Source organism: Nelumbo lutea, chromosome 6, assembly GCF_056320005.1.
Source record: "Nelumbo lutea isolate HS-2025 chromosome 6, American lotus-T2T, whole genome shotgun sequence".
Classification (NCBI taxonomy): domain Eukaryota; kingdom Viridiplantae; phylum Streptophyta; class Magnoliopsida; order Proteales; family Nelumbonaceae; genus Nelumbo; species Nelumbo lutea.
In genome coordinates, this window is record NC_142689.1 from 18,654,555 (window position 1) to 18,667,413 (window position 12,859).

The 12,859-nt window shown below is 38.1% G+C and overlaps 1 protein-coding gene across 1 annotated transcript; it reads left to right on the plus strand.

Moving 5' to 3' along the window:
- Positions 1–1,554: 1,554 nt before the first annotated feature.
- LOC148847708 (homeobox protein knotted-1-like 2) lies at positions 1,555–11,811 on the plus strand. The gene is made up of 5 exons (XM_088951700.1): positions 1,555–2,749; positions 2,851–2,973; positions 3,159–3,294; positions 10,433–10,683; positions 11,422–11,811. Exons 1-5 carry the CDS (start codon positions 2,348–2,350, stop codon positions 11,623–11,625), a joined length of 1,116 nt encoding a protein of 371 aa, XP_088807826.1. The 5' UTR covers positions 1,555–2,347; the 3' UTR covers positions 11,626–11,811.
- The last annotated feature ends 1,048 nt before the right edge of the window (positions 11,812–12,859 follow it).

Sequence of the window (12,859 nt, forward strand, 5' to 3'; positions counted from 1 at the left end):
TTTGGAAACGTGTCACTCGCCCGGGTAAGGAGTACTTCACAATGGCCACCTGCGCAGCCCTGGTAGGTAACGACTGTAGCAAGGGGCCCAGTGGCGGTTATGTCCGATCTCCCAAGGAGCGACCCTATAAAAGTAGTGGAGAAACTTCTTCTGGAAAAGAGGACAAAAAAATCTCTTGAGTACAGGAAAACTGCACGACCTCCACTCTTAGCCTTCGTTCTTCCTTTCACTTCCCATACATAGTACTAACTTAAGCATCGGAGTATTCTCACCGGGTAAACCCCCGGGAATCCTTCATTTCATCTTCTCAGGTCCCACTCATTGCCAGCAAGGAACCAGTCAGCGTCCCGCTCACTACCAGCAAGGAGCTAGTCAGCGGTCAGTTAGGAATGCCTGGATCGCGCTACATCAAATCTTAAACATGGTAAACTAGTTCGGAGCTTAAAAATGGTTGGCTGTAGCAAGGTGTCAGTCTGGTTGGCATGGTATTTGCTGGTTGTAGCAGAGATTTGAGATGAAATCCCACTTGCACCAATGTTGGGGGTGTATAGGTTTGGGGATGGGCTACCCCCGTTTTGTAAGGGGCTATGCAATCATGTAATGAATCCTGAGCCTAAAGGATTGAACTTGTGGCCAAATTAGTAAGTCTCTTATTCAAGGCTGGCCAAACGAATACTTGAATCTGAAGCAACAGAGATGATGAGGATTGAACACTAAATTAATTGATTAAATTGTGAAACTGTTTGATCAATCCCAATATAGGTTTTTATTTTCTAAAAATGGGAAATCAACTCAAAAGAGTTCTTTTGAAACTATTTTTAAAATTAAGATTTGTTTTAGAATATAAATTCTACCGTTTGTTTTGACTATTTATTTATCACACTCCTGGAAAGATGAACCCCATTTGAAGTCTCAATTTCTTTTTTAGTTTTAATAACTTTTTGGCCTTATACGGAAACGGGATCTACTCCTCACACGGGGGTACTCTCCCGTGAATAATAATTTATAAATATGAAAAATATTACTAATAGATGATAAGATGTGGCTGTGAGGCGCAAGTGAGATGCCCTGTATAAGGAGCAGATCCGGCCTCCCTTTTACGTATAAAAAAATAAATTAAAAGAACCCTTTTGAAAATAGTCAAGAGGAGCACGTGTATAAACCATTTTGCATAGCTGGACATATGCATGGATCACCTAGCCATACATGTCAATGTACGTAATTAAGGTGAAATTTTATATTTAATTTTAATTTTTTTTAATATAACAGCAGTTTGTTGTCTAAAACTCCAATGGAATTCTGAATGGGGTTCATTCAATATATATGCATGATCCAAACCAATGTAGCATATCAAAGGTTACAAATGGATTAGGTCATATGTGGGGTCATGAATAATTCCCCTCTCTAATTTATTTTTTGGTATGAACCCTTCTTTTTTATTTCCACCCCAATCCAGTGGTCAAAACTCCAAACCTTTTTGGATTCATCAAATCGCTGAAACAGTTTTCCCCCATCATCGCCTTCTAAAGGCATACAGTAGTAAATGGAGAGAGAGGCTGGTGAAGTAGGGGAAAGAAAGAAGGTGAAAACTAAAAGGCTCCGTGAAAGAGGGGGGAAAAGAAAAAATGCCTTGAGGGTCTCATCTCACAAGCTTGAGGCCTTTACAGAGGCGGTGCAATTTGGGGAAGGAAGGTGAAAACTAAAAGCATCCGTAAAACAGTGGGGGTGAAAAGGAAAAAAAGTCTCCCATCTGAAACCTATCGTTATTGGTCTTGTTGTTTTTCGCCCTTGCTTTTTTAGAAAAACAATAAAAAACAAAAGGAAAAAAATTTTCCTTCTAACAACGTCTTATCACCCACCCAGACACGGAGCCGTTGCCTGTCACCGGCCGACCCCTCCCTCAGCATCTTCCACATATGAGAGATCAACCCACCCGATCGATGTGCTTATACCATGCGTTGTGACTACCATGACGATTCCCCGGTGCAACGCCACCACCATGAGATGAGGATATTTCATCCATACCGCTGAAGTGCTGATTTCTCTTTCAAGGATAAGGCCCGGAAGAGGGAAGGAGGAATTTACGGCTTTGGAGTTTGGATCGGTAATGCTGCTGGAAACCCTTCGATACCACCTGAAAATGGAAACCCAGATGTCCGTGCTATTGTTTCATGGTTTTGGGTTGTGGTTTTTGCCGGTGGAAGAAAACTAGCCGTCTTTTGTACGAAGTTTCCCACTATTCCTTCCCTATTTTCATTTTCTCCTTTTCGTTCTTTCTTTTTTTTTTTTCATCCTTTATTGCTTAGGGTTTCGGTCTCTCGTTTTGTTCGACTGGGTTGGTTGAGAAATGGAGGGTTATAATCAGTTGAACCACAACAGTACAAGGGGAAGTTTTGTATATACCTCTCCGGTTCTTGCACCCAATTCCTCTCTCTATGGAAGAACAAGCAGTGGGTCTAATGTCAATCGTAATCAGCAGATCCAGGTTCCAGTCAACTCCTTTCATCCTGAATCAGGTGAGTGTTATCCCTCTGAAGCACCACCTATCGTCAAGACCGAAGCAAGCTCGTCCCAACAAATTCAAGAATTTCGGTACCCTTTAGTTAGAGGAGGACAGCAAACCGTACAACATCATCAACAAGAACAACGAGGGAATGAGAGCTCAAACGAGGTTGATGTCATTAAGGCTAAGATCATCGCCCACCCTCAGTATTCCGACCTTTTGGAAGCTTACATGGAATGCCAGAAGGTACATACAAGTGGGGCGAATTGCAAAAGAGAAGAACTTCATTTTAAAGATGTGGGCTTTCTTTCATTAATCTCTCTCTTGTTGTTATAATGCAAAAACAGGTCGGAGCTCCACCTGAAGTAGTTGCCCGGCTCGCGGCCTTTCGCCGGGACTTGGAGACGCGGCAGCGATCTCCAATCACTTGCAGAGATGTTTCTACAGACCCTGAGCTAGATCAATTCATGGTATGTTATAATGTTTAATATAATGAAAAACGCATGATTGAAGTAGTTTCTTTGTTCTTTATCATCATCTTCTTCTCCTCTTTGTAGTTGATGTAATCTATTGGGTTCAAGATATAAGTTTTTGGTTTCTGGGTTATGAAAAATTTGCTCATTTATTTCTTTAAAATTCTGATTCGAAATGATAGGAAGCTTACTACGATATGCTAGTAAAATATCGAGAGGAGCTAACCAGACCTTTACAAGAAGCGATGGAGTTCATGCGAAGGATCGAAGCCCAGCTTAACACACTAAGTCATGGGCCCGTACGGATCTTCTCTGCAGGTACTCTCCCAGTCTTTTTCTTCCCCATCCCATTAAACCAAACACGTCCAAGTCAAGATTGAAGAAGCCAAAGGAAACCCATTAGAGAGAGGGAGAGAGAGAGTCCCGAGTCCCAACATCGGCATTGTTTAACGTCGAAAGGAAATATGTTTGAGTTTTTGAGATGCAAAGAGGGAACCGTACGGATACGGTCCTGCGAGCTGCAGAGTGTAGACCAGTCATTGCGTCTGTATTTTTCTCGTTACCACCCCCCGTATCCAGCGAGGAAAGTTTGACTAAATTATAAACGTGTTTGCGTGTGTAATGAGTTGGTAATTGGAGAAAAAGAACTCTGTGTGACCCCATTGGAACTCAACTGAAGATGCTCATTCTCCTTGTGACCTACGGAGAGAGAGAGAGAGAGAGAGAGAGAGAGAGAGCAAGAGCCGGTGACGGGGGTAATAACTAATAAGTGATTTCGTTCGTTTCTGTTCCTTAAAAATAGTTGCAGGAGGAATCGAAGACAAAAAAGCTGCTCTTATAGATATAAAATGTTGAAATACTGCGAAAGCAAGCATTCATCTCTATTAGTAATAGATTAGCTGTTTGGTGCCGAGTCTTCTCACTTTCTTGTTCATCTCTCTCTCCTTCTATATATATATTATATATTCTTGAGTATGTGCAACTGTCTATCTATAGTTAGAGGGATAGTTTATACATCGAGAAGGGTGGCATCATGATTGTCGTCATTTCCCGAGTTGTTGTTTCTTGTGTTTTTTAAATTAGTTTGCTTTTAGATTATTATAAACGAAGAACATCGGATGCTGTTCATATCAGTGCTTGCTCCGTGTAACTGGTACGACAATGTCAGGATTCTCTCCAGATTAAATTCTCTCTTTCTTTCTTATTTATTATTTTATAATTAATCATGCTAATATATTCTTAATCTCTTTTTCTTCCCAAGAGAGAATGTTGCCGTGGTTATTGTCCATTTCTTAATATTTGAATAGTTGTTTATATATATATATATATATATATATATATGCAGTGCAAGTAATATATGTTTATTGTGTGCTCGGGGACGTACTTCTCAAAATGCTAGAACTAGATTATGATACAGTGGTGCATTTAGCTAATCTAATCTACCTTGCGTTTCTACATTTTGATACAGTTACATATTCAACCCTACACAAGTAAATAACAAGGAGAGGCCGTTTTAATATTATCTCTTGCTTTCGCTTTAATTTTTGGTGATAGGATACCTCGTTTCTTCTAAGAAAAAACCTCGATTCTTCTCGCTAAGCAGAACTTGACACTTTATTGAAGTTCGACTTTTTACTAGTAAGGAGTTCTGAATTTGTTTTGCTCTACTGGTTTTTCGTTGGCTGATTTAATGATGTTTGATTTCTTCCGCTTTATGGTCATTGAGCATGCATATGTATCATTGATTGACACATATGGATTTACCTTAATCCAACATGTGAACGCAACTTGAACACGACACGAATTTACTGGGTATGGATTGACCTTAATCAAGTTCATGTTAAAATCCTGTTAATCCGTTTAACACGATTAATAAATACGTCATTTTCAGGTCGACTTTATGACCGGAAGTTTCAAGTATTAGATCATGTATGTGTATTTGGATGAATATTATTATGGTTGGTAAGGATGACATTGTTTAGGTAATTAATGAATGAATGAATTTTTATTTAATTATTTATATCTATTTCTTTTTAATTTAAATAGGTTAATTGCATTAAATTAAGTTACATGTGTAGTGTCAAGTTATATGTGCAATAAATAGGCCATGTTCATGTATGAAAATTTGACACGATTAATTAATCATGTTGTGTTCATGTTGACCCATGTATCCAAATACCCCTATTTCAATAAGATACATGAACACGAATTTCCACCCCTATTCCTACTCATCAGTCCATGCTTGATCACTAGTTGCTTTTGCATTGAAGGGAGCGTTCTTTTTCTAGATTTCTAGAGGGGGGAATTTGGTCAATGGGATTTTGATTCCAATTGACCAAGAATCTCATGTTCTTTTTTCAGATTTATGTAGGGAATAGAGAAAGTTTATTTTCTTGGCTTGGTAAGTGATACCCATCTCCTATGTGGGTAAATAATTTCCCCATCTTGAGGGAAGGTTGCCAACGAATGGGACAAAAATGCCCCTTGTAATAATGGATTTTTATGGCTAAAGTGGCCATTGCCTTATTTACATGGGAAATAAAAAAACATGAGTAAATGCACTTACCTAGATAACTCTTTCATAGAAAACACTTACCTGGGTAATTACATTTACCCGGATAAATAACTTACCAAAAAGTGAATGGGGCCTAAATGATTTTATTTATATGTCATTTCCCATATTAGTTTGGTCAAAGCTTGGGGGTCATGAAAGCTTTGAAGGCCATATTTCTTAAATTGTTCATTAGCAGGTCTAGAGTTTAAGCATTACAAGAAAGTTAGCAATTTGAAATAATCAGTTGTTCATTTTATTTCTTAAATTGATTTGTAGTGTTACAGTTATACAGATTGGTTGCACTAAAAAATAAGAGAAAATCATAGAAAAGGACAAGATAAAAAACACAAGTATTGTTCATGAGCAACAACAAATTTCCCCAATGTAAACATGCATTATTTTCAATCATTCATGGCCATTATTTTCAACAGTTGCATGACAGACCACCTCCCTGAACAACTGATCTAAAATGTAAATGAAACCTAGTAATAAATCTGGGCTTTGATGCGATTTATTTGTCTGTTAGTCAAATTTGAGGATTGATTGCAATGCAAAAATAGAGAAAGAGAATAAAATGTAACAAAGCACAAAATACAAGCATTTTAATGGGAATGCTTAGTATATATATATATATATATTTTATCAATAACACTTTCATTAACTCATCAAAAGAAAATTTACAATAGGAAGACAAACACACTTATCTTCCAAGAGCAACAAAGAATCTCAAGAAAAGAAAAAAATAAAGAAAATACACTATAGTTACAATTGATATAGGCATGTATAAATGTACAAAGGACCACTTCCTTGACCAACAATAAAAAACACAAAAGCTTTTATCTTAAGTCCAAAATGGTATTCATTTCTATTTAGAACTCATGTAAGTTGTTTGGTATTCAAGGCATGATCTAAACATAAATGAAAAGGCTGAATTTTGTGAAATGACACAAGATCAAAATTAAATGATTGTACCAAAGGAAGAAAATACAACTCCTGAGATATGTTGCAGTATTTACCCATAACCACAACATTTTTCTTGCCCCAAATTAATTTTACTCCCATTGTACCGGTGGCCACGGTAATTTTGTCCATAGGTTTTCTTGATCAATAATTAAAGATGCAAAGAGGTTGTATACAATTATATTGTGCTTTTTTTTAATCAAAAGATTTACAATTAATGTTTCTAAAACTATGTAGAAGAATTTTTTACCCATTAAAGAAATAATTATTTGAACTATCTTTATAAGATTGACCTGACCTACGATAATCTCCCCTCCCATCCATATCTCTCTGTTGTAACACTTTTTTTTGTACATAATCAATCCACCCGAGAAAATTTTGCATATCCTTCTTTCCGTTCCCAAGATGAAGTCCTTTGTTCTGTAATTAAAGCAGTTGAGCCTGAGTTGGAGATTTATGGGGGCATTTCTGGTTTGGCCTTTGTATTAGTTTCGGTCCTTGCCTTATTTGCATATTGGTCTGTGGGTTGCTCCACACTTCTCAAATGAACTTCTTGATTGCCATTTAAGGTTTCTCTTACCTAAACCGGTGCAACAATTTTCCTGTCTGTTTGGATGAACTTGGTCGAATTATTTGGTATCTTCTTCTCTTTAATCTCCTTGTCATATGTTGGATAGTAAAGTGAAGTGGCATGAATTGCATGTGACTGGTGGATGAATTATTGGTGATTATTTGGTCATCTTTCTGCATTGTAGCAATCAGCTTCAAATTGGTAAATCTCATTTTTGGCCCGAGTCACCCGCCTATCCTACTATTCATTTCCCTTCTGCAGAAGCTTAAATATGTGTAAATAATGAAAGAAATGGGCAAAATTATACCTTTTATTTTTAATCCTTGGCGATGTTTTAAAAAACGACCTGAAACGGAACCAATTTGGTCATCGGTTTTCAGGTCAATGGTCCGACCATCCGGTTTGAACGGATGGTTCGTTCTGACAGGAAAATTTAAAAAATAAAATAAAAAAATGGTAAAAAACTGTTGAACAGGTCGACGGTTCAATAGTCCAACCACCCGAGTCAACATTTTATTGACTTTTCAACGGTTTTTTACCAGATTCCGGGTTTATGCAAAAACAAAACCAATTGTCTGGACAGTTCCTGGGCCGAACGGTCCGACCGTCCGAATCGATGGCGGTTCAAAAACCTAGGTTTAGATTCAAAAGGTTAGTAAGATCTTTATATAAAGTGGATATCAATTGAAAAACTATATGGTGAAAAATTACAAATCATGTCACTCTGCTCATGGTGCCCTTGGTTGTTCAAGGTTTCTGCAGAACCTGGGTGAATAGCAAGTTGATTGCTAGTCTGAAAATTGAGAGATTGCCTCTAAAACCTCCTTTCCCACCAGTAACTGAGGTTTCTGTAAAATTTGGGCCAGTGTTTTCGAACCGCCATTGACTCGGATGGTTGGATTGTTTGGCCTGGGAACCATCCAGGCAACCGGTTCTGCTTTTGCATAAACCCGAAATCTGGTCAACAATCGTTGAAAAAGTCAACAAAATATTGACCCAGGCAGTTGAACCGTCGACCCGTTCAACAGTTTTTGACCATTTTTTTATTTTTTGAAATTTTCTATCAAAACGAACCATCTATTCGAACCAAATGGTTAGACCGTTGACTAAAAAACCAGTGACCAAATGGATCGTTTTTTAAAACATTGATTTGGGCGACTAATCACTTGGGGTTCTTTGTGAATAATGAGTTTATCCAATCTTAGTCTAAAATTTGGGATCCCTTCTAGTTATCATGTCTCAGGCCTGAAGCATAAGCCCAGGTTGAGCTGGGTGTGAGGCTCGGCTTATGAATTTTTTGTATAAAATATTAAATTCATATAAAATTTTATACGTTCATATAATATGAAATGTTATACATGATATGCATCAGATTATAATATTCATATATGTATAAATAATATTATGTAAATGTGTGGCATTAGATCAGGCTTGGGCCAGCCAGAAAAGTTGTGGGTCTAGGCTCTCCAGGCCAGGCTGAAAATGATCACCACAATTGGTAGTATCTGTTCTCCATTTGTGGTCTTTGTCTTACAGCTATGGAGTAGTTGAGATTTGCTATTCATATGTTTTTTGGGGCTAATAAGTCAATTGGTAGGATCTATTTCTTCATTTGTGGTCTTTGTTTTACAGCTACGGAATAGTTGAAATTTGTTATTCATATGTTTTTTGGGGATAATGAGTCAATTTGTATTCATATGTTTTTTGGGGATAATGAGTCAATTTGTAGGATCTATTTCTCCATTTGTGGTCTTTTTCTTACAGCTATGGAATAGTTGAAAGGAAATCATTCCTTGATCATTTTCAATTTGATTTTGGGCTGTAGCTAGGGTGAAGGCAGCGTGGGATTTATGGTGAGGTTCTAGGACCTTTTTACCTTATAAACTGTTTTTCTTTTTGAAGTGAAGGTGGTTTAATGATTGCATTTAGGGATGTCATTGGGTCGGTTTAAGTTGTAAACTTGCATTGTCCTAACCCTATTGATTTAAGGGTCTGGTCAGCCTTAGGTTGGATTTTTAGTGCAGTACTGGTTTTTGGTGTGTACCAGAAGCTTAGTTATAGTTTACCAGACCAATAAAGTGGAGCATAATAGTTTCCCAGCCTTAGGTTGTAAACACTGCTTGCATTGTTTGTTCCTGGTGGGACAATGGCCCAAACCCTGGCAGTTATGCCTTTGTCCAATGACTGGGATAGCATCAAGGCAATCGTCACACCAAGGAAAGTTTGCATCCAGATACCTACCATATATTGATAGACAACTTGAAAAATCTTCTTCATTCAAAGATAATTTGTAAGAAGGAAGGTTTCATGTAGAAGAGGGGGATTGTGGTGGGTAGAGGATAGTCTCTACTTGGGACGTTACTGCTAGATCAAGAGCGCAGTGCAGATGCCTCAGGTGCCTTATAACCTAGGGTTGACGGTGGAGGAAGGAGTGCTTCTTGCATTTGCTACAGTTGAATATCAAATGATGGAGCAATGATATTCATTGGAGGGGCAAGGGACAGAGTTGGAGCCTGATCCTATTGGGCTTCAAGTGAACGAGGATATTCAAACAGGGAAAATTTTGGGTCTGTTTTTCTTAGGAGGTAGAGAACATGCTGGGGAGATATTTCAAAGCATAGAACAAGAGTCTCACAATAAGAGCTTCTACGATGTCACATCAGGATCTAGAGGAGCAAGATGGGAATGTGTCTCTGTTACTAAAGCTGAAGAAGATTCAGCAGGCTCCCCAAGAGTAGGAAACTAAAGAAACTAATGGATCTGTATGTGGATGCTGAGATGACATTTTGTGGTTTGGATTTGGTATAGTCTCATGCTGAGGTGTTTTTTATTCCTGGGAGACTGGATTTAGGGTTCGCCTCTAGAGGGTGTCGCATTAGTTGGTAATGTGCTGGTGGCTAGGCTGGGTTGTTTTTGAGGTGCAAGCTTCATGTTTTGATTGTATAGCTTCTTTTGGAGCTTGGCGTTGTTGGTCTAGGTTTTATTTTGGATTGCCCCCTTGTAGGCTTTTGTCATACAAGATTACTTTCTTATGTGTTAATCTTACAATTACCTGATTGTATAATTCCCTTTGCATTAATGCTGATGTGTTTAAATTTTAAAATGTCCTTTTTCTTCAATTCTTTCTAGGTAAATTTATTTGGCAAACCTGTAACCAAATTTTGTATTCTGATAAATAGGGAGTAATTTGTTTACTGCTAGAATACAACATAACTGGTAAATTCAGGTGCTCAGATTAGTTTTTTTTTTTTTTTTTGTTAGAGATCCATTCGACTTGATGCTTTTGACTTGGTTTAAAGATGTTTATCTACCTGGGTTTTGCTCTCTTATTATGATTTATATATGCATACTGTTCAACTTGACAAATGCAGATAAGTTTGAAGAAGTTGGTTCCTCTGAAGAGGATCAAGGCAATAGTGGAGGTGAAATGGAACTCCCAGAGGTCGACCCACGTGCTGAAGAGAGAGAACTTAAAAGTCACTTATTGAGGAAGTATAGTGGCTACTTAAGTAGCCTCAGGCATGAGCTTTCCAAGAAAAAGAAGAAAGGGAAACTGCCAAAAGAAGCCAGACAGAAGCTACTCAATTGGTGGGAGCTACACTACAAATGGCCATATCCATCAGTAAGTAACTGTCTATGCTCTAGAATTGCATTGTCAGTATTTTGTAATGTGGTTATGTAAGAGTTGCCTAAGTTAATTTCTTTCAAGGAAAATATGTTAGACATCAAAAAAAAAAAAATGGGGGACAGGTATGATGGGTCATGATGGGGAAGGACTTTAAATGACCCAGGAATATTCCACCACATAGTAGCTTATGTTGGGAAATAAAAGGACACCAAACTCCTCTCTCCATCCTTAATAATGTGATAAACATAAACTTGAAAGAGTTAAAACCATATTTCCCTGAATAAAACTTTTTAATGTTTGGGTATTCACTGAAAACTCCAATGCATGTTCTGGTCTTTGGACTCACCCATACTCTGAGCAGTAGTAAGCACATGGCCAGCCTACACTGTTTCATATGTGAATGAGGATGGTCTCGATTCCTTCACATGCCTGGAGTAATTGTGGTGGTCTACCGGGTTCCCATGATTGAACAAATTAGGGAAGTTTTTCCAATAAAATTTATTAATGTACCAGTACGTCTTCGTACCTTCTTTTGGTTATAGCCCCTTGGGTTTACCTATTAACTTACTCCTACCCATTATAATTTAGGGCTTATTTATTCCAATCCTCCACTTACATTACATATATGCCATGGTTCTAGAGATGGAGTGGGAAGTAATAAGTAGAAGTAGTTTACCCTTTTTCTTTATCAGGTGAAGGATAAATATTTGTGAAAATGTGGCTTTGACACAGGAGACGGAGAAGGTGGCCTTGGCAGAATCAACTGGTTTAGATCAGAAACAAATAAATAACTGGTTCATAAACCAGAGGAAGCGGCATTGGAAACCTTCGGAAGATATGCAATTTGTGGTTTTGGATGGGCTCCATCCCCAGAATGCCGCATTATACTTGGAAGGTCACTTTATGAGTGATGGGTCTTACCGTCTGGGTCCATGACCATAAAGGGATGGTTGGTTACTTATCACCATCTGTGGGAGAGCAGGAAAGATGTATTCTTGCCATGTGATTGTTTTGTTGCAACATTTTGTTTTGGTCATCTCCTCCTTGTATGCTCAATATTTATTTATTGTTAGAATTGTTTTCATTGTGGTGTCAATATATGTTCGGAGTTTGACACGAGTATCTTCTATCTCTATCTCTATTCCTGGGTTAGTTTCGGATTTGATGATAGTGTTGTTTACATAGAATTGTGAGGCTTTCGAGTTCTGAAGCTCTTCCACTTTACGTTTGCCAATCTTTCGTATAATTTGGGGCATCTAGAATTGCATGTGGGTCATTCCGTATAATGGCGAAAATTCCAGTCTCTTGTTAAAGAAAGCCTAATAAATTGAGACAGGCCACTCTGTCTCTGGGCTGAAAGTCCCTGTGGGTGGAAACCGGATAACGTTAATGTATCAACGGACCAAGAAGTTAGGCCTTTGGAGCTGAATTAATGGGCTTTAGTTTGGTCTGGACTCTGGAGTGCTTTCGGCAGACGGCAGCCTCAATAAAATTCATCATTGAACCTGGGTCTGGCTGGCTGGGATCCATAGAAAGAGAAGTGAAATCAAGCTGTGATACCAAAACAAATCTTACACATGATATGGTCAACATAATTCCATCTTCTAGTTAAGTGAACCAAGTGCGAAAACGGAATTCATTCGCATTTCCAAGATGTCAATTTGAACATATCGGACGGACCAATAAGGCATTGAATTGGAAAAGTCCAGACTTAATGATACAAAGTATTGGGCCTGGTCCATCTACAATGCACTCATACTGGGCCGGATGGGATTGGGCCAAATGCAGTCCAATTGATTTCCTACACAAAAGCATGCATGTGTTTGGACAAGGATTTGAGTAAGAGTGATATTGGTTTGAGTAGGATGTTCAATTGATATCCAACATTGCCTCTATGAGAATTTGTGCATTTTTCTTATGGAGGAATGCCAGGCTACAGGAAGATAAAAAATCTCTTGGATGTGTTAATTAAGAGGGAGGGGTAGAGGGGGCAGAGTTTGATTTTTTTTTTTTTTTGAAAATGTGGTTTTCATATGGGGTTAATGGGGAAAATTCCAATGCCTAAATTTAGCTGGAGTTTTATTTTTTGTTTTTGGAAATCTGGTTTTCATATGGAGCTGATGTTTTGTCAAACAGGGGGAGTTTATTCATTACAAAATGGAGCTATTGT